The sequence below is a fragment of the Rhinoraja longicauda genome, chromosome 39, assembly GCF_053455715.1.
Source record: "Rhinoraja longicauda isolate Sanriku21f chromosome 39, sRhiLon1.1, whole genome shotgun sequence".
Taxonomy (NCBI): Eukaryota; Metazoa; Chordata; class Chondrichthyes; order Rajiformes; family Arhynchobatidae; genus Rhinoraja; species Rhinoraja longicauda.
In genome coordinates, this window is record NC_135991.1 from 6154152 (window position 1) to 6176955 (window position 22804).

Below are 22804 nucleotides of genomic sequence, written 5' to 3' on the forward strand. Positions count from 1 at the left end.
GTAAATGTCCGTCACTAGTCTGTCTCCTGTGATGGAGATGGTGCGGTCCAGAAAAGGGAGGAAGATGTCGGAGATATTCCAGGTATATTTAAGGGCAGGATGGAAATTGGAGGTGAAGTGTATGAAGTCAGTGAGTTCTGCATGGGTACCAGAGGTAGCACCAATGCAGTCGTCGATGTAGCGGAGGTAGAGTTCGGGGATGGGGCCGGTGTACGTGCGGAACAGGGATTGTTCAACGTACCTGACAAAGAGGCAGGCGTAGCTAGGGTCCATGTGAGTGCCCATAGCTACGCATCTGGTTTGGAGGAAGTGGGAGGAGTATTTTGGGTAGGGGGTAGAATCGGGCCGTGCGGGGCTGGGGAACTATGAGTTTGGAGGCATTGTGGGGTAGATCGCCGGAGATGGTGAGGTCCGTGATGGTGCTAATGATGAAGGTCTGGTGTTTGTCGGTGGGGTCATGGTCCAGGGATAGGTAGGAAGAGGTGTCTGATAGTTGTCGTCTGGCCTCGGCCCGGTAGAGGTCAGCACGCCAGACTACCACAGCACTGTCCGGGTTGATGTGGAGTGAGTGGAGGGCTGCACGTTCAGGAGGGGAGAGGTTAGAGTTAGTCACGGGAGTGGAGAATTGGAGGCGGTTAATGTCACGCCGGCAGTTGGAGATAAAAAGTTCTAGTGAGGGTAATGGCGGGACTGTCGTATGTTGAAAGGCTGGAGCGATTGGGCTTGTATACACTGGAATTTAGAAGGATGAGGGGGGATCTTATTGAAACATATAAGATAATTAGGGGATTGGACACATTAGAGGCAGATAACATGTTCCCAATGTTGGGGGAGTCCAGAACAAGGGGCCACAGTTTGAGAATAAGGGGTAGGCCATTTAGAACGGAGATGAGGAAGAACTTTTTCAGTCAGAGGGTGGTGAAGGTGTGGAATTCTCTGCCTCAGAAGGCAGTGGAGGCCAGTTCGTTGGATGCTTTCAAGAGAGAGCTGGATAGAGCTCTTAAGGATAGCGGAGTGAGGGGGTATGGGGAGAAGGCAGGAACGGGGTACTGATTGATAGTGATCAGCCATGATCGCATTGAATGGCGGTGCTGGCTCGAAGGGCTGAATGGCCTACTCCTGCACCTATTGTCTATTGTCTATTGTCTATTGTAAATGGCCAACCAGGAGGGGGGGGGGTTCCAGGAGCAGGGGGTCCATTGGAGAACGAAGAAGGGGTCATCAGTGGGGGGTGAGGACTCCTTCCCATGGAAAAGGCTCGGAGGCGGAGGCGGCGGAAGAAGAGCTTCACGTCATGGCGGACGCGAAACTCGTTGATGTGGGGGCGGAGGGTAACAAAGGTAAGGCCTCTGCTGAGGACAGACCGTTCGGTTTCTGAAAGGGGAGGTCAGGGGGGATGGTGAACACCCGGCAATGGTGGGGGTTGGGGTCGGATGGAGGCAGGGGGACAGGTGGAGGTGGAGGCAGTGTATGGTGAGGGGGTGGTGGGTTACTTGGCTTTGTGTACAAGTTGACCCAAGTGCGTGCGGGATAGTGTCAATGTGCGGGGATCGCTGGGCGGTGCGGACTCGGTTTGCCGAAGGGCCGGTTTCCACGCTGTATTTCTCCATAAATAAAGCAGCCATTTGCAGGATTCCCCAGGCGTTGGCGCTGTTTTGAGATTCCGGGCTATAGCTGAACATAAAGCCCCGTTGCAGGCGTCGCCATCAATCTCAATCCGGATCGCCAGCGAATCGGCGTCCAACATTCGTCCGGCCACCTTAGTGTTAGTGCCCAGAGGGGGGGGGGGGGGGGGGGGGTTGGGGGAGTGGGGCCTCCTCCGACCCATCTTGAAATCCAGGACGATAAGAGCCACGGGTTATCCTTACCAGTCCTTTGGCCGCCGATTCGCTGTACTTTCCGGTTTATGGTCTTCGTGGCCAAGATGGAGACAGGCCTCGGACAAGGCTCCAAAGAGGCTGCCACGACTAGTGGTGTTCCCGATTTTGTTGCGGGCGACGGTGTCCCGTTGCCGGGGTCCAACCACGACCCCCCGGGAGGTCGGCACAGTAATAGACAATGACGGCATCCACAGCGTCAACAATAGTCAGCTTTTCTCCCAGAAATACCACGAAACGATAACGAAATCCCAAACGCTAACCTTAATGCAGCATGTTATATTTCGCATGGGGAGCTGGCACCCCAGTGGTAGGAATATTGATTTCTCGATATTCAAGTAACCCCTGCATTCCCTCTCTGTGCAACTCTCCCCCACCCAATTCGTACCAGCTTCTCGGTTGCACCCAGCAAACAGTTAACAATCGCCTGCTTCCTTTCTCATCGTTACTTTGTTGCTTATCTTGCGTTCCTTGCTCTATAATCTCTCCACATCCTCGTCGATATCTGTCGCTTCCCATTCTCGTGCCGTTCAGTCTGAAGAAGGGTCGCGACCCGAAACGCCACCCATTCTTACGCTCCAGAGATGCCGCTTGTTCCGCTGAGTTCTCCAGCATTTTGTGTCCAACGAAAAATATGTTGCCAAGCATTCCGTCATTGAATGTGTTCAGGGGTGGTATTTGTTAACCGGAACACCTTCTTGTGCTGCCTGTCCGAAAGTATCGCCGAATTGGCATTTGCAATCTGCATCAATATAAATGCCGCACTGATCCTAAAGATCAATGAAAATGGAACAGTACAGCACAAGAACGTGTAGCACAAGGGATAGAGACAGTGAGAAATATGGGGAGTGGACACTGGAGAGAGAGGCAGAAAATCTCGGAAATTGTTAAGGTGCGGAGACATTTCAAAAGCTATTAAAATGCTGTATATATATGTACACAAATGTACATATACAATATATAATACACAAATATAGAAATGTGAATACACATATACACATATATACAAACACACACACATACACACACGCACACACACACACACATAAGTGTGTGTGTGTGTGTGTGTGCGCGCGTGTGTGTGTGTGTGTGTGTGTTTGTGTGTACATCAATTAAAGATACACAAAACTGTCGAAATGATAGTAAGTTCTAAACAATAGGTTCACGTTTAATTTTCCATTGATAGATTGAGAATCCCTGAGAGTATGAAAGGTGTGTCCAATACCTCTGGAAAAATCCCGGAAGACAAGGTTCTGCTGTAACTCGTTGAGAGCGGAACGATATGCTGAAGCCATGATTTCGCAGTCGGTGTGCGTCACGACGAACGACCTGCTCCCGACTTCGGAAACTATATCCTTTGCAAGACAGCCGCAACTTCCGGCACGCCCCTACAGTGCTTCCTGCCGGTTCCTTTTGAAAGCCGTGTGCAAAGGGGTTCCGACGAGTGTCAGCAGAGGAGACGCGCCTTAAATTTGGGATGACGCGAGAATAAAGCTATAACAATCTCGTTAGGCCTCATTCAGAGTTCTGGTGGCCGCATTCCGTGAAGCTCATATAGGCTTAGGCGATGGTATAGAAGAGGGTGACTGGAAAGTATGCTTAATCGATTAGAAGGTATTTGCTATATGGAGAGGTTGGACAATTTAGGGGTGTGATATCTGAAACATCGACGTTGATGTGAGACCTGACTGGTGTGCATAAATATAAGAAAGGCATATGTAGGATTGATAGTTAAGTTAGAAGGTGCATGTTTTTAAGATATGGACGGTGCACACTAGAAGATCTCAGGTTGGTTCCTGGCCGCGTGGTCCAGGGATGTTAGCGGTGCCGACAGCAAGCTCACGGTAGAACCTTGGGGCAGGAATTGCTCTTGCAATTAAGGCAAACGTACGTTGTTCGATTGTTTTCAATTACGCTTAAAGTGGAATTGGTGAGGAGACATTATTAATGTAACATTTATATTTGATTTGCACCATTTAAGCGCAATTAGCAATCACTAGGAGTTCTATAGAGTCATAGAGTGACAGAGTCATACGGCGTGGAAACGGGATCTTCGCCCAACCTGCCCCATTTACACAATTCGAACATGCCTGCATTTGGTCCATATTCCTCCAAGCCTCCGCTACCCATGTGCCTGTCTAATTGTTTCTTAAACTTTGCAATAGCCCTGACTCAACAACCTCATCAGGCAGCTTGTTCCATATACCCACCACCCTTTGTGTCAAAATGTTACACCTCAGATTCCTATTAAATATTTCCGTCTTCACCTTAAAACTCTGTCCTCACGTTGTCGATTCCCCTATTCTAGGCATGAGAGTCCGTGCGTCTACCCGATCTATTCTTCTTATAATTGTGCGCAATATGCGAAAAGCCTCTCTCACCACCACCAGTGACCCCCACCTTCAGGACACTATATACCTCCACATCTAGATCCCTCTGCTCCGCATCAGACCATAGAGTCCGACCATTCACCGTGTAGGCCCTGCCCAGGCGAGACTTTCCAAACGGCAACAACTCACATTTCTCTGTATAACATACCATCAACCATTCCTTAACCCACTTGTCATTTCTTCACATCCTGCCTCACCATCTGCAGCACAACCTACAGTTGTCATCCAATTTTCTTGATATAGATTGCAAACAGTACGGGGTCCAGCACCGAATCCTGAGGCACAACACTATTCACAGGCCTCTATTCCGAGAAGCAACCTTCCGCCATCACCCTCTGCGCCCCAGAATTCTGCCAACTTTAAATCAGTTCAACTATCTATCCTTAGATCCCATGCGAACTAACCTTCCAGAGCAGTCTACTGTGTGGAAACTTGTCAACTGCTTTGTTGAAGCCCATATATTCAATATCGACAGCTCTGCTTTGGTCAACATTTTTGGTCACATCTTCCGAAAAAACAATTCGTGAGACAAGATATTTCGCTTAGAAAACCATGCTAACTCTCCCTAATTGGCCATTGTCCATTCAAATTTAATTTTTTTTATCCGTCAGCATACTCTCTAGTAAATTTCCAACTATGTATTTTGTTTTGTTTTGCCTGTCTTAGCATTTATTAGTAATTTCTGCAAAATTGAAGTGCCATATTGGATGCTCAGTGTTGTCAGGGTGTATGTGCCTCTGAAGCAGCTGCATGCAAGATTTTCAATGTGTTTGGGGACCTTTTATTCAATTGTAGTCCTGTAATCCAATCGCAACAAGGTGATTACCTCCAGCTATGACCTATCCCGTTGTTCCTGTTTAAAGCTCTCATTTAATTCTCCTCCCTTTCAGCATTATCTGTACTCGTCGATTGTAAGCAGACACAATCTTAAAGGCATTTTTCAAACTAATATATTTCCAGACATATAGTGGGGCGGGGGGAAGGGGCCAGTCTTTGCAAACTGGAGTCAGTCTGTGAGTAGGTGTGAATTGCTGCTTGGGGAGGAGTGGGTGGGGAAGGGTCCAGTCTTTGCAAAGTGGAATCAGTCTGTGAGTACTTGTGAAGCGATGATGGGTGGGGGGGGGCTTTCTTGGGCGTATCTGTAGAGGTTGGTGAGAGTTGTTGGGGACATGACGAACTTCCTTTTAAAGGAAGTAAAGGGATTGTTGTGCATTCTTGCCCACTGTATGGGTGGACCAGGATAAGTTGTCGATGAAGATAACCACAAAATGCTGGAGTAACGCAGCAGGACAGGCAGCATCTCTGGAGGACTATATGACGTTTCACGTCGAGACCCTTCTTCAGACTTATGTCAGGGGACAGGGGGACACATAGATAAGGAAGTGTAAGGTGTGAAAACAGGGCAACGGGAATGGGGATTAGGGAAAATGTAGAATAGATCATTTTCAGCAGGGAGCAGATAACATCAAAGAAAACAGACAAAATGTACTCGGAGACAGCCAGAATGGTCCAAGAACTAGGAAGGGGGGCGGATGAAGAGAGAGGGAAAGCACGGGTTACTTGAAGATAGTGAAATCAATGTTCATACCGCTGGGGTATAAGCTTCCCAAGCGACATATGAGGTGCTGTTCCTCCAATTTGCACTCGGCCTCACTCTGACAATGGAGGCGGCCAAGGACAGAAAGGACAGTGTGGGAATCGGAGGTGGAGTTAAAGGGTTTAGCAACCGGGAGATCAGGTAGGTGTAGGCGGACTGAGGGGAGGTGTTCAACGAAACGTTCGCCGAGCCTGCGCTTGATATTGGTGATATTTGCACCTCGGAATTTGCAGCTTTCAACCATCTCTACTTCAACAAACCTTGTCTTGTTAAATTTACTTTTATGACAAGAACGTGGGCATACTGTCGGGTGTCATTTGGTAAGATCTCAAATAACATAAGGTATCAACGGTCTCATCACTCAATGATGTGCGCTATTTTGTACCAAAGAGGCCAGCAACACTAATATATATATATTTAAAAAAATAAAAAATAAAAAATCTTTTTTGAAAAGCATATGTACAAATAGGAATTTTAAAAAAAACTCATTTGTTACAGAGTTCTTACATAGCTTCAATTTTTAAATTTTTGAAGAGAAAAAGTAGAAAAAAAACAACAACAAAAAAAACTATAAACTTGGGGAGAGAGAATAAAAGGGTTAAAAAATATATATATAATTGTATCTGTGTGTCTTGTGTTCTTTAATGTCTACTGCCGGACCCTGACGTGAGAGGACGCTGGCGTTGATTATTCGCCGCTTTTCCGTCAGGATAGTTTGTCTGTTTGTCTGTTTGTTTCTATGTTAATTGTATTTGTAAAGCGCTTTGTGCATGTGTTAAGGCGCTATATAAAATAAATATATTGTTATTATTATTATATATATTTTTAAAAAAAGGATCTAACTATAAAAATTAAAGGGAGTAGATCCGGGAGACAATAGCAGTACATCCAACCCCTAACTCAAGTTACAACTTTTAATTTAAATTTTTTATTTTAGTCCTGTGCCAAACCCATTTACTTTTCTAAAAATTCAATAAATGGAGACCATATTTTAAAAAATAACTCAGGTTTGTCAATTAAGGCAAATCTTATTTTTTCCAAATGCAGGGTCTCTGTCATTTCCGTAGTCCACATTTTAATTGTGGGGGTTATTGGTTTTTTCCAAAATTTAAGTATTAATTTTTTCGCAGTTATTAGACTGTAATCAAGAAAATGTACCTGACTTGCTGTAAAATTTGTAGTATGTTCTGATAATCCTAATATAATTAATTTTGGATCCATATCTAATTTTTTGTTAATAACTTTAGAAACTATTTTAAAAATCTCCAACCAGAAGTTTTGCATTTTTATACAAGTTACGAAAATATGAGTTAAATTAGCTTCTTGAAATTGACATTTATCACAAATAGGAGAGATACTAGGAAAAATCCTATTTAATTTCGTCTTCGAATAATGTAATCTATGTATTATTTTAAATTGTATTAAGGAATGTCTAGTATTTAATGAACATTGATGTATATGTTGTAAACTTTCATCCCATATATCTTGCATTATAAGTTGATTCAATTCGTCCTCCCATGCTCGTCTATAAGATTCAGATGACGGAATGTCGGTGTCAAGGAGAGTATTATAAATAAAGGATATTAATTTATTTGAATTATAATGTCGATTCAGGCATACATCAAGTATTTCTGGACCTCTAAACTTATTTTCTTGCATGTGTGATTTTACATAATCTCTAAGTTGTAAATATCTAAAATAATTATTAACATGTAATCCGTACTTCTGCTGTAAATCCTGAAAAGAAAGAAAAGTTCCCTTATGATAAAGATCTCCCACCCTTTTAATTCCATAACTTTTCCATTGAGCAAATCCTCTATCTAAGACAGACGGTTTAAAAGAAGGGTTATTCGCAATAGGGAGGAAAGCAGATAATGCACTCAGTTTTAAAGTAAGATTTAATTGTTTCCATGTACGGATAACACTGTGTATAATGGGATTACCTCCATATGTTTTTTTATTTAAATTTATTGGAGCTAAGAGGATCGCACCAATATCAAATGGTAAACAATCCTCTTCCTCCATCTTTAACCAGTGTCAACTGAGCAAGGAGCAATTGTCAGGCTCGGGCGCAGGACGATAAGGAGTGATATTATAGAGGTGTACAAAATCATGCGAGCAATAGATCGGGTGGACACACGGAGCCTCTTGCCCACAGTAGGGGATTCAACAACCAGAGGATATAGGTTTAAGGTAAGGGGGAAAGATTTTATCGGTACCTATCTTTCACACAGAGGGTGGCGGGCAAAGACAATAGAGCAGAGCAAGATAGACCACTCGACCCTTAAATCCGGAGTGTGTCATGGCGCCATTTTAGTAGGCAGAACCTTGCAGAAACATTTTAAAAGAAAAACAGCAAAAAATCTGTGAATTGATTGATGAGGTATATTCTGTATTTTTATGGTATAAAAATATACTGTATAAAAAACACATACTGTTCCCCCAAAACACTGATTACACTCCGAGAGGCATAGCGAACGGTGGGTTTTGTCTACTAGAATGGCGAACGTTACGCTCCTTTGCTTACTACACCCCAGTACAGGCGATTCGAAGGAGTGGTTCATCTTGCTCCTCTAGTATCTTTGAGGGTAGGTGTGTGGAACCACCTACTGGAGGAAGTAGTTGAGGCACGGACTATCCCAGCGTTTAAGAAGCAATTAGACAGTTACATAGACAAGGATATGGGCCAAACGCAGGCAGGTGGGATTAGTGTAGATGGGACATGTTGGCCAGTGTGACCAAGTTGGATCAAAAGGCCTGTTTCCACGCTGTGAGACTCTATGACACCATGAGCGTTCCGTAGAGTTTTTCCAATTGTGCTTAGGCATTTCGACATGCTTCCAAGTACAGCCTTTTCTAGCTTTAAAACTTCAAAATGCCTTGCGGGTTTAAATGTGACTCAAAATGGCTTCAGCTTCTTGACATTCTTTCTAGAGAGAATGGCATCGATGTCGACTGGTTTATATTGTTTCATATAGGACTCAACTTCACCACTGTCATCAAATAAGTATTGGTTTTTCTTTGAGAACAGAAAAAAGGGAGTTCATGTGGGTGGTTTTGCAGATAGTGAAGAAGGTTGTTACTGAGAAAGTGTGAGGTGATACATTTTGGGACGTCTAACAAGGGCGGGAAATGGTAGGCCTCTGGGGGTGTTGTAGAGCAGAGGGTTCTAGGCGTACAGGTGCATGGTTCCATGAAGGTCGAGTCATAGGTGATTAAGGCGGCCAAAAAGGCTTTTGGCACATTGGCCTTCATCAGTCGGAGTATTGCGTATAGAAGTTGCGATGTCATGTTGCAGTTGTGTAAGACGTTGGTGGGACCGCATTCAGAGTATTGTGTCCAGTACTGCGCACCATGTTACAGGAACGATGTTGTTAAACTGGAAACGTCGAAGAGAAGATTTGCGAGGATGTTGCCAGGGCTCCAGTGTCTGAGCTATCTGGACAGGTTGAGTAGGCTGGGATTCTAATCCATGGAGCGCAGGAGGATGAGAGGTGATCTATTAGAAGGGTATAAAATCATGAGAGGAATAGATCGGGTAGACGCACAGTCTCTTGCCCAGCGTGGTGGGAATCAGCAACCAGAGGGCATAGATTTAAGGTGAAGGGGGAAAGATTTTATCGGAATCTGAGGGGTCACTTTTTCACGCAAAGGGTGGTGAGTGAAATTGATCAGTTACCGGAGGACGTAGTTGAGCCAAATAGAACTGGAGTATTTAAGAAAGATTTAAATAGGTACATGGATAGAAAATAGACCATAGACAATAGGTGGAGGTGGAGGCAATTCGGTCCTTCGAGCCAGCACCAACATTCAATGTGATCATGGCTGATCATTCTCAATCAGTACCCCGTTCCTGCTTTCTCCCCATACCCCCTGACTCTGCTATCCTTAAGAGCTCTATCTAACTTTCTCTTGAATGCATTCAGAGAATTGACCTCCACTGGCTTCTGAGGCAGAGTATTCCACAGATTTATAACTCTCTGACTGAAAAGGGTTTTCCTCATCTCCGTTCTAAATAGCCTACCCCTTATTCTTAAACTGTGGCCCCTGGTTCTGGACTCCCGGACATTGGGAACATGTTTCCTGCCTCTAACTTGTCCAACCCCTTAATAACCAAACGCTCCGCAATTTCGTCCTTTATAAGGCTTAGAGGAATATGGACCAAACGCAGGCAAGTGGGACTAGTGTTGACGGGATATGTTGACCTTTGAGGTCAAGTTCGGCCAAGTAACCCGTTTACACGACGTAACACTCAATGTCTCCATAACAGATGCGTGTAAATGCCCCTCCCAAATTTATCAAGATCGTTTATTGGAGGGAACGCAAGTCGGGAGCTCCAGGCAGAGCGAGAATACATTAGATCATCCAAGTGCCTGAGGTGTCCAGAAATGACTGCCCAATCTTGGCGAGAACACGTTAGCACTTTGTGTCTATCTTTGTTCTCCCCTCTTCCGTCGGGCAGACGATATAAAACCTTGAAAGCCCGTACGACCTGATTGGAGACAGCGTCCTCCGTGCTATTATCAGACACTTGAACATGCCTCTCATAAGCAAATAATTATGTTATCGATCATCCAATCAATCTCGTTGCGGCCTTTGCACTCTTCAGCTTCTCGTTCCCTCTACCTGTTGTACTCATGTATGGCATGGTCGGATCCGGTACGTTATGGTACTCTATTGGTCACGTGTACCGAGGTACAGTGAAATACATGTTTGTATAAAGTTCAGTACATTGATCACAAGTACAAGAATATCGTGCAAACCAAAGCTTTTCACTGAATCTCTGTACACGTGTCAATTGCAAATCAATACCACTACGATGGGGGTACGTTTCTCAATAGCCACCATGTCTCCGTCTCTCAATATCTCCACCGCTACCGCCCCCCCCGCCCCACGCACACACACATCTCCACCGCTCCGTGGACAGCAAACCGAGTCTATCCGGCCTCTACCCCGTACTTCAACATTCCATTCCAGCCAACGTCACAATGAATCTCCTCTGCACACTACCCAGCGCTATGACGTCCTCCGGACAATGTGGGGACCAGAACTTTAAACCAGCTTGGAGTACCCCACTTGAGACACCCATACATGATGCCCTAGCAATCAGGCCCCACGAGTCACGTGCCTGGGCATTGGGGGCGGCAGTGACTCTCACAACTTTTAGGAGGTATCAGTGCGAGCACTCGATTGGCCAGGGCCGGGTAGCCGTCGGAATGACTTCACAGAATCAGAGAACCGTACTGCACGGTAACAGGCCATCAGTCCACACATGACAATGCGATCGGGGTGGCAGACTGCGCTACTCCCATTTCCAGCATTTGGCCCATAGCCCCCTAAACCCGTCCTATCCACTTTTACCTCCAAATGTCTTTTAAACATTGTAATTCAATCCGCATCTCGAGCTTCTTCTGGCACCTCATCTCGGATACGAATTACCCTGAGTGGGAAAACTGCACCCGATATCCCTCTCATCCTAAATCTACACAGTCTCATTTGTGAACCATCCTCCCGAGGAAACAGGCTGTGCATCTGCACTCTATCCACGCCCAACTTGATCTGATGCACCGGAATAATGGCACACCCCAACCTCCTAAACTCAACAGAACTAACGTCCCTGACAACATTGCCCCCTCCCCTAAGGCTTAAGAAAGTAAGCCCGGGTGACAGACGGGCTTCGAAATTGCATTAGCAAATGGGGTGAGTGGTTGAGGCTCGGCTTGGACACAATCTGCTGGCTTACTCTTTCTGTTTTCCTTCATGTCTGTGGCGTCCGCAGCTGCCGGATACGTAATGTGTAAGAAGGAACTGGAGAACTTTCCCCACGTAATAATGTCACACCTCAGCTTCCTACACTCAAAGGAAACAACGTCCCAATCTACCATCCCCATCTGCCGGATGCTCGATGTGTAGCAAGGAACCGCAGATACTGTTTTACACCGAAGATAGACGCAAAATGCTGGTGTACTTCACACGCAAGGCAGTCAACAAACGTCATATCCCCTCCCATTATTTTCATGCCGTTGATCTGACTCCCGGAATCATTAAAGGCAAGCGGTATGTAATAGGGAAGTGATTCTGATGTTCCGGACGGCGCGACGTCAGCCCGCTACCGACCAATTGCCATTCCCTCCTCTACTTCTCCCAGTGCATCACACAAACAGCTTCCCGTCATGGACGCCATCTAAATTTCACCATGCCTTGGGAACGCACCCGACATAATCAATGTCCATTCACAACTCACCCGACCCCCCTTCTCCCCTCTCCAATCGTGCAGAAGACACAATAACTGGAAAAGTATTTACCAACATACTCACGGACAGCTTATTCCAGCTCTGATCGGACCACTGAACGGTCCTCGCATAAGCGGCGGTGTTGTCCCAATCTTCCGACGTAGATCATTGCGGCCCTTGGACACTTTCTCTGCATCTCTGAAATAAAACACGGTGGCACATCGGTAGAGTTGCTCCCTTACAGAGCCCGAGGCCCGGGTTCCATCCTGACCGCAGGCGCCGTCTGTACGGAGTTTGTACGTTCTCCCCGTGACCTGCGTGGGTTTTATTCAGGAGCTCCGATTTCCTCCCACTCTCCAAAGACGTACAGGCTTGTCGGCTAATTGGCTAGGTAAATTTATAAATTGTCCCTCGTGTGTGTAAGATGGTAATACGCTGGTCGGCGCGGACTCGATGGGTCGAAGGGCCTGTTTCCTCGCTGTATCTCGGAAATAAACTAAACTAAACTAAACGAAACTAAACGAAACTAAACTAAACTGAACTATAAACTCAATCCAAGTCAAGTCAAGTTTATTTGTCACCTACACATACACGATGTGCAGTGAAATGAAAGTGGCAATGCCTGCGGATTGTGCAAAAAAATTACAATTACAGCAATAAAATTCAAATTAATACAGAAAAGAAAATGTAGTCCCTGGAGTTATAATAGTTAACAGTCCTGATTGCCTGTGGGAAGACACTCCGTCTCAACCTCTCCGTTTTCACAGCGTGACAGCGGAGGCGTTAGCCTGGCCGTAGCAGCCGGAATAATCCGTTGCTGGGGTGGCAGGGGTCGCTCATAATCTTGCTTGCTCTTGATCTGCACCTCCTGATGTATAGGTCCTGCAGGGGGCGAGTGTAATTCCCATGGTGCGTTCTGCCGAACGCACTACTCTCTGCAGGGCCATCCCGTCCTGGGCAGAGCTGTTCCCAAACCAGACTGTAATTTTGCCGGACTGGATGCGCTCTAAAGCCCCAGAGTAGAAGCATTGAAGGATCCTCAGAGACAATCTGAATTTCCTCAGCTGTCTGAGGCGGTAAAGGCGCTGCTTTGCCTTACCCACCAGTGTGGCAATGTGCGTTGTCCATGTCAGATCCTCTGTGATGCGGACTTCCAGGTATTTAAAACTGCTCACCCTATCCATAGTAGACCCATTTATCTCCAGTGGCGTGTACGTCCTTGGATGTTGAGCCCTTCTAAAGTCCACAATCAGCTCCTTAGTTTTATTGACATTCAAGAGGAGGCTATTGTCCCGACACCAGAGTGCCAGATCAGCCACCTCCTCCTGGTAGGCCTTCTCATCGTTGTCGGAGATCCGGCCCACCACCGCAGTGTCATCATCAAACTTTTTAGATGGAGTTTGAGCTGAACCTGGCCACACAGTCATGTGTGTACAGGGACTACATTCTATTCTGCTCTTTGGTATTTTTCATTTTGCACTACCTGTTGTGCGTGTGCTTGGCCTGATTGTACTTGGGTAAAAGTATAATCTCATTTGACTGGATAGCACGCAAACAGCTTTTCTTTGCCGTGGGTTCCAAGTCGACGAACACAGCCCGCGGCACGTGCTTGCCCGCCCCCGTCTCGTTGAAGAAGGTGGTGAAGGAGTCGTCGCCGGCTCCGATGGTCTTATCGCTGGGCATCTGTCCATCCGGCTGGATCCCGTGCTCCAGGCAATAGAGTTTCCAGCAAGCGTTGCCGATCTGGCACCCGGCCTGGACGATGTGGACTGAAATACACTCGCGCTGGAGATGCGGGGGAAACACGGGATTAGTATCGGATATGGATAAGTTGCATTGGCGTCCCTATGAGACACGGATGGTGTGGGGTGGGGCTTAAAGTCACCAGGTTACTGTCAGGCTGTTCCCATCCATTCCCTCCTAACGCTCCTTCAACTGCTCTGCTTCCTTCCATTATGCCAATTTTATATCCTTTCAACAATCCCGCTTTGGATCCCTTGCGATCTAACTTTCCAGAGCAGTCTACCAGGTAGATCCTTGTCAAATGCTTTGTTGAATTCCATATATTCAACATCAACAGCTTTCCGTTGGTCAGCCTTTTTGGTCTTATCTTCCAAAAGCTCAATCAGATTCGTGACACAAGACGTCCCGCGTACAAAACCATGCTGCCTCTCCCTTATCAAACCTTGTTTATCTAAATGTTTGTTTTTCCTTTCCGTCAGCAAACTCTCTAGTATCTTTCCAGCTATGTTTTGTTCGGTTGCATGTCTTTTTTTAAATTTTTAAATTTTATTTAAATTTTAACAAAACAAATACATGTATGAACTCATAGTACGCGATGGTACCTACATTATAAATTCGATTATACATTTAAATTCGATTATACCTGTATTGTTCTGTATTATCTCCCCACCCACAACCCCCCTCCCCCCACCCCCCAGTTAGAAAAAAGAGGAAAAGGGAGAAGAAGAAAGATAAAGAAATTAAAAAAAATTAAAAAGGAAAGAAAGAAAGAAAGAAAGAAGAAAGAAGGGAACCTGGAGACAAGAAGGAAACACTTCCGGCTAATTTCTTATTAAATTCTTTTTAGGGGTATCAAAAGAATCCTGAAATTAAATATTTCCAATTCTTAATCCTAGTTTTAAAGTGAATGGGTTCCAAAGTTTCAAAAAGAAATCATATTTATCTCTCAGATTATAAGTAGCTTTTTCTAATGGGATAAAACTACGCATTTCTGCATACCATTTTGCAATTCTTATTTCATTGTGATCTTTCCAAGTGACCGCCACACATTTCTTTGCTATTGCTGTTGCTATTTTGAGAAATCTTTCCTGATATTTATCCAAAATTAATCTTGGTAATATTCCTTTAGTATCTCCCAATAAAAACAACCTTGAATCCAATGGTATGGTCTTATTCATCAATTGTTCCAGAAAGTTTTTTAGGTCTTTCCAAAAAGGAGTTACCTTAGGACATGCCCATGTGGAGTGGAAAAAAGTACCCACATCCTGGTTGCATCTAAAACACATTTCAGGTAAATTTGGATTTAAATTGTTTAATTTTTTCGGAGTTAAATATAGTTGATGTAAAAAATTGTATTGCACTAAACTATATCTCACATTAATAGTATTTTTCATACTTTCTAAACATAATCTTTCCCAACTTGGTTCAGCAATGCTAATATTCAGATCTGTTTCCCATCTTTGTCTTGATTTTTGAATTCCTGTCTTTGGACTAGATTTTTGTAACAATTTATACATTGAAGATATAATTTTTTTAGTTCCCTTGCCCTGAATCAGGGATTCAATTCCTTTAATTTGAAATAAAAACATTGAATTACCTAACTTTTCCCTTAAATAAGATTGTAATTGATAATAGAAAAAAACACTATTCCCTGGAATTTGATATTTGTTTCTCAATTGAGATAATGTCAAAAAATTATTTCCTTCGTAGCAATCTCCCATATGTTTAATACCCTTCTGTTCCCAGGCTTGTAATATTTGATTATTCCAAGCAAACGGCAGTAATCTATTTTTTACTAATGGAGTTTTAGCTGTTAGAAAAAATCTTTTATCATTAGCTTTAACTGTTTTCAACAATATATTAATTAAATGTTTTAGCAAAGGTGACTCTTGATCCTTAACTAATAGCTTCGCTTCCCATTTATAGATAAATTCTTCTGGGCATAGTTCTTTTATTTTATCCATTTCAATTTTAACCCATGCTGTTTTTCCACCCTCTTGATAAAAGGATGAAATAAAACTCATTTGTGCTGCCAGATAGTAATTTTTAAAATTTGGTAATTGCAGTCCTCCTAATTCAAATTTCCATGTTAATTTTTCCACAGACACTTTTGGCATTTTACCTTTCCAAAGAAAACTTCTCACAATTTTATTCAATTCTTGAAAAAAATTATTTGGTAAAGGTATAGGCAGTGTTTGAAATAAATATTGTAACCTCGGAAAAATATTCATCTTAATACAGTTCACTCTCCCTAGCAATGTAATTGGAAGATTCATCCATTTCTTCAAGTCCTCCTCAATTTTTTTAATTAGTGGTTTATAATTTAGTTTATACAGATTATTTAACTTATTATCTACTTTAACCCCTAAGTACTTCATGCCTTCTTTTTGCCATTTAAACTGACTTTCTCTTTTACATTGATCATAATTACCTTCAGAAAGATGCATTATTTCAGTTTTATCTTTATTAATTTTATATCCTGATACTTTCCCATATTCTTCCAGTCTGAAATATAATTTTCTTAAGGATTCCAATGGTCTAGTAAGACAAATTAAAACATCATCTGCAAATAAAGTAATTTTGTGATTTTCCTGATTCACTTTAAATCCTTCAATGTCTAAATCTGATCTTATTAGCTCTGCCAGAGGTTCAATGGCCAATACAAATAAAGCTGGTGACAAGGGACATCCCTGTGTACTAGATCTTTCCTAATTAAATGATTGAGAAGATTGGCCATTTGTCACCACTTTGGCTTTAGGTTGTTTATAAAGAGCTTTTACCCAGTTAATGAAACCATTTCCTAATCGGTACTTCTCTAATACTTTAAATAAAAAATCCCATTCTATCCTGTCAAACGCCTTTTCAGCATCTAAAGCAACTGCTACGCTCAATTCCTTTCTTTTCTGTGCTAAATGTAAAATACTTATAAATCTTGCTACATTATCAGATATTTTCCTTTTTTTGACAAATCCAGTTTGGTCCTCTTTAACTAGCTTCGGTAAATATTCTGCCAATCTCCTTGCCAAAAGTTTAGCAACTATTTTATAATCTGCATTCAACAATGATATTGGTCTATAAGAAGATGCATTTAAAGGGTCTTTCCCTTTTTTTAAATTACGGTTATAATTGCCAGTGAGAAGGATTCTGGTAATGTAGAAGTTCTTTCCGCTTGATGTATCATTTCCATAAATACTGGTAACAACAAATCTTTAAATTTTTTATAGAACTCAGGCGGGAAACCATCTTCCCCTGGAGATTTATTACTTGGTAAAGAATATAATACTTCCTCCACCTCTCTCAAAGTAAAGGAGGCATTAAGTCCCATCTGATCCTCATTAGAGATTGTTGGTAATTGTATCTTGGATAAAAAAATATTTATCTTAATTTCATCCTTTTCAGATTCAGAATGGTACAGATGAGTGTAGAATTGCTTAAATACCTCATTGATTTCTCTAGGTTTATAAGTAATAATGTTTTGATCTGTTCTAATTGAATTTATTGTTCTTGATATTTGTTCTTCTTTCAGTTGCCATGCCAATACCTTGTGCGCTCTTTCTCCTAATTCATAATATCTTTGGTTAGTTCGTAATATTAGTTTTTCTGTTATGTAAGTATGTAAAGTATTGTATTGAAATTTTTTATTTGCAAATTGTGTTTTTTTCGTATCTGAAGACGTTTTCTGTAAGTCTTTTTCTAATACGGTGATTTCTTTTTCTAATCTTTCAGATTCCTTCCTATAGTCTTTCTTTATCTTAGATGAGTAGCTTATAATTTGGCTTCTCAAATAAGCCTTCATTGCATCCCATAAAATAATTTATCATCAACTGAATTTAAATTTGTTTCCAAAAATAATTCAATGTGTCCTCGAATAAAATCATAAAAGTCTTGCCTTTTCAATAGTAAAGAGTTGAGTCTCCATCTATAGACTGACTGTTCTTTATCTGGCATCGTAATTCTCATTAATAATGGTGAGTGATCCGATAACAATCTAGCCTTGTAATCTATTTGTATTATTCTACCCCTTAATTGAGCTGAAATCAAAAATAGATCTATTCTAGAATATGTATCATGTCTATTGGAATAGAAGGAGTAGTCTCTTTCCCTGGGATGCCTTTTCCTCCAAACATCTATTAAATTTAAATTTTCCATTAAATTCAAGGTTGTCTTCGCTGCTCTTGTCCTTGTCGTTGTCCTTGATGATCTATCCATTACTGGATCTAAACAAAAATTGAAATCACCCCCTATCAATATATTTTCATGTGCTTCCGCCAGATTTAAAAAGGTGCCCTGCACAAACTTCTCATCATCTATATTTGGTGCATATATATTCATTAAGGTCCACAATTCTGAGAAAATTTGACAATGTACCATTACAAATCTACCTACTGGGTCACTTACAATATTTTGTATCTTAATTGGTAGCGTTTTCTTAAATAGGAAAGCAACCCCTCTTGCTTTTGAGTTAAAAGAAGATGCGACCATACTTCCTACCCAATCTCTCGTTAACTTTTGATGCTCTTTTTCCGTTAGATGTGTTTCTTGCAAGAAAGCTATATCTACTTCCAATTTTTTCATCTGTGTTAAAATTCTCTTCCTTTTTATCGGTCCATTTAACCCATTCACATTATAGCTTAAAAAATTTAATGTGTTATCCATTCATTCCTTTTTTTTTTCCCTTACCTTGATACCTCTTCCGGTATTTACATTGTGCCGTATTTCAGTGTGCTCCCCTCCATAGTCCAGGTATAAAAACAGAAAAGAAATAAGAAAGATAGAGAAATAGACCCTCCCTCTAATGTTGTTAATAAATAGATTAGCAACATTACCCCCCTCTATTATACGAGGTGTGGTCCGCACCAAACTTGTGCCCATGATTATGGTGGAGCATCCACATTCTCCAACCCCCTCCCCCCGATATATCAAGTACTTCGAAAAATCACACTTTGAAAAATCACTTTCAAATTAATTTATTTTCGCGATTATAATGTGTGTTGAATTGTTAAACTTTTGAACCACTAAATCTATTCTAATTTTAATATGATATCTAATTTTATATAATTCTTCCTCTATTCTTCCTCCTCCGAAGCCTTCTCGAGATCCGAGGAATCCAGCGCCACTTCTTGGTAGTCCTTCTCCAGCGACGCCATGTCCTCCCGCGCGTCCTGGAACTCCCCTTCCTCCAGCCCCTCTCCCACGTACCAGTGGACAAAAGCTCGCTTGGCGTACATCTTGTCGAACTTGAGGTCGAGGCGGGTCCACGCCATGGAGATGGCGGTGGTGTTGCTCAGCATGCAGAGCGCGCGTTGCACCTTGGCCAGGTCGCCCCCTGGCACCACGGTAGGGGGCTGGTAGTTGATGCCCACCTGCAACGCGCAAACATTGAATTAAATCCCACACTTGTGTCTCAACTCTTAGTTCGTTAGTCCCAACTCTTTCGCTCTGAAAACCCGCTGCCGCGGGAGAAATGCAATGCTGTTTTCCCGCAAGGTGGCGTTGTAAGGCGGGAGGGATGCAATAAGAAGTGATGCAATTATTTACTTCCTGTACCACCAAAAGTCGAACGTTTCCTGCAGTAGTCGGTCTGAAGGATTACTTGGCAAAATGTGCCAATTCATACCATTGGGTCACTGCCGTCTACGCGCACAACAATCCTATCAATCCCATCCTCCCCTGCTCCTTCGATAGCGCCTCCTTCAGGCTTGTGCCGAACCTGAGCAATTGATGCCGGGATTCAAGGATTGAGTTGGGAAAATTGACAAGAAATATTCATTTGGATGTGTGCTGGGATCAGGATGGCTTGAGGTGTTGTTGAGGGAGCGCACAGGTAGGGGGGGAGGGAGGTTTTCTGTCCAATTATTGTGAAAGAAAGTTGGGGCATTTATTAAACAGATGTAGATGAACGATTTTTCTGGGGTATTGCTTTTTAGAAGGCAATGTCCAATCATCCCATCGGGTCATGTTATCCTAATCCCTCCACTCACCTTGAATCCGGTCGGGCACCAGTCCACGAACTGGATGGAGCGCTTGCTCTTGATGGTGGCGATGGAGGAGTTTACGTCCTTGGGCACCACGTCCCCGCGGTACAGCATGCAGCACGCCATGTACTTGCCCTGGCGGGGATCGCACTTCACCATCTGGTTGGCCGGCTCGAAGCAAGAGTTGGTGATTTCGGGGACCGACAGTTGCTCGTGGAAAGCCTTCTCCGCCGAGATGAGGGGCGCGTAGGTGGCGAGCGGGAAGTGTATGCGCGGGTAAGGGACCAGGTTGGTTTGGAACTCAGTCAGGTCCACGTTGAGGGCGCCGTCGAAGCGCAGCGAGGCGGTGATGGACGACACGATCTGCGCCATCAGGCGGTTGAGGTTGGTATAGGTGGGGCGCTCGATGTCCAGGTTCCGCCGGCACACGTCGTAAATGGCCTCGTTGTCCACCATGAAGGAGCAGTCGGAGTGCTCCAGGGTGCAGTGGGTGACCAGCACGGCGTTGTAGGGCTCGACTACGGCGGTGGAGATCTGAGGCGCTGGGTAGACGGAAAACTCCAGCTTGGATTTCTTACCGTAGTCGACGGAGAGTCTCTCCATGAGGAGGGAGGTGAAACCCGAGCCGGTGCCGCCGCCGAAACTGTGGAAGATGAGGAACCCCTGGAGTCCGGTGCACTGGTCGGCCTGAGGAAAGGAAAGCGGGAATCGTGAATAGAATACAGGATATAACGTTCGTGAGCTGGGATGAGATTGTTCTTTCACTTCCACTTAACACGTACATAGAGAATAAGTTTGCAGTCAATGATCGACCTATATGTCTGCATTGGACACAACGCACATGTTATAAACTTATAACATTCGCATTAGGCACCATTCGGAATACGCAAAGGTGTTCTGGACGTCGAAGTTTAAGCAAGGGCGCAGAATAAATTTACTAGAAAGATTGCTTCGTCGATTCGAGGGTAGCAGAAAAGGTTAAGGAAAGCATTGGCAAGTTGGGAGTGTGTTCTATGAAACATGGGAGGATGAGCGGAGACATGATAAAAGTGTATAAAATATGAAAGGCATAGATGGGATATCATTTTTCCGAACGCCTTTTGCATTACGCAAATGTCAACTTGGAAGGGTAAAGTCAGCAGGTATTTTCGGTGCACAATAGAAATTCTAGGGGGGTTCCCGGACAAGAAACTGATCCCGGAAATGCGGCAGTAACGAACGTATTATATGAAGTTCTATTGCGAATCAACTTACCACCTTCCGGATTCGATCCAGGACTAAGTCCACGATCTCCTTGCCGATGGAGCAGTGACCCCGGGCGTAGTTATTGGCCGCGTCCTCCTTTCCGGTGATTAGCTGCTCGGGGTGGAATAGCTGCCGGTAAGTACCGGTACGCACCTCATCTACAGGGGAGGGGAGCAGAGAACGGCTAATTAACCAGCGTGGCATGATGGCGGCGGTTCTGAGACAATCCGTGATCAATCGCCCGCCATTCCAAATTACCGATCACCGTGGGCTCCAAGTCGACGAACACAGCCCGCGGGACGTGCTTGCCCGCCCCCGTCTCGCTGAAGAAGGTGCTGAACGAGTCGTCGCCGCCTCCGATGGTCTTGTCGCTGGGCATCTGTCCATCCGGCTGGATCCCATGCTCCAGGCAATACAGCTCCCAGCAAGCGTTGCCGATCTGGCACCCGGCCTGGCCGATGTGGACTGAAATACACTCGCGCTGGAGGCGATGTGAAATAACAAAAATACAATATTTACAATTACAACTCATTGACACCAGAGGGACTGGGGCCGTAACAGATGCTGGATCACCTATCCCTTCTCAATTGTAGTAGATGCTTTCTACGACACCCCGTTCGCCAATAAATAAGAACATAAAAAAACAAAATACACGTTGAACATTTGTGGAAGACGCGATCGATTGAGGGCAAGGTAAAGATGCGGATGAGGAACCAATGTGTCCCAATAGACAATAGACAGTAGACAATAGGTGCAGGAGTAGGCCATTCGCCCCCTCGATCCAGCACCGCCATTCATTGTGATCATGGCTGATCATTCTCAATCAGTACACCGTTCCTGCTTTCTCCCCATACCACCTGACTCCACTATCCTTAAGAACTCTATCTAGCTCTCTCTTGAATGTATTCAGAGAATTGGCCTCCACTGCCCTCTGTGGCAGAGAATTCCACAGATTCACAACTCTCTGACTCAAAAAGTTTTTCCTCATCTCTGTTCTAAATGGCCTACCCCTTATTCTTAAACTGTGGCCCCTGGTTCTGGACTGCCCCAACATTGGGAACATGTTTCCTGCCTCGAACATGTCCACCCCTTAATAATCTTATACGTTTCACGTCCCTGTTCTACTTGGATGTGATCTCGGTTAGCGACACCTCCGCTCAAGGTGTGAATGGATCCTCCGGTCAACAGATAAAACCGGACGTGAAAGGTGATTGGTGACCGCTGCGCTGTGTGGCCCGGCTCGATGGAACGCGGCGGCGCTGGGGTTCTGTCACGTGGGCTTACCATCCTCTCTCTCTGTTGTTGCGGCGGTCGGTGGCGGATTTCGCCGCTCGCCCTATTTATACCGCCGGCCCGCCCAGCAATAACGGCCTCTGATTGGCCTCTCGGGACAATTGATCCGCGGTTGCTCGGAGACATTGTAGTAAACAAAGGCCGGCGTGATGCGCGTCACACCTGAGCTGACGAATAGCACTTAGCAACGAGCAAGTCAGGTTTGTCTACGTCATTTCAGCTAGCATCATCCAGCCACCAACCCCTCCTCCAACGCGCCCACCTAATCCCATCAGCGAGTGGAATAATATGGCACAGAAACAGGCCTTTCGGCCCACCAGTCATCCTCACTAACGCATCCACACTAATCCCATTGCTCGGCTCTGCGTTGTGGTTCCAATACCACTCTGCGGAAAATAATCCTTACATCTTTTTTCAGTCTCTACCTTCCACCCATATCCTCTGGTCTACA

The 22804-nt window shown here is 44.2% G+C and overlaps 1 protein-coding gene across 1 annotated transcript; it reads right to left on the reverse strand.

Moving 5' to 3' along the window:
* Positions 1–18906: 18906 nt before the first annotated feature.
* On the reverse strand, positions 18907–22479 carry LOC144611151 (tubulin alpha chain-like). The gene is made up of 5 exons (XM_078430215.1): positions 22345–22479; positions 21319–21541; positions 21070–21218; positions 19822–20502; positions 18907–19203 (listed from the first exon to the last, which is right to left on the reverse strand). Exons 1-5 carry the CDS (start codon positions 22477–22479, stop codon positions 18907–18909), a joined length of 1485 nt encoding a protein of 494 aa, XP_078286341.1.
* Positions 22480–22804: the final 325 nt, after the last annotated feature.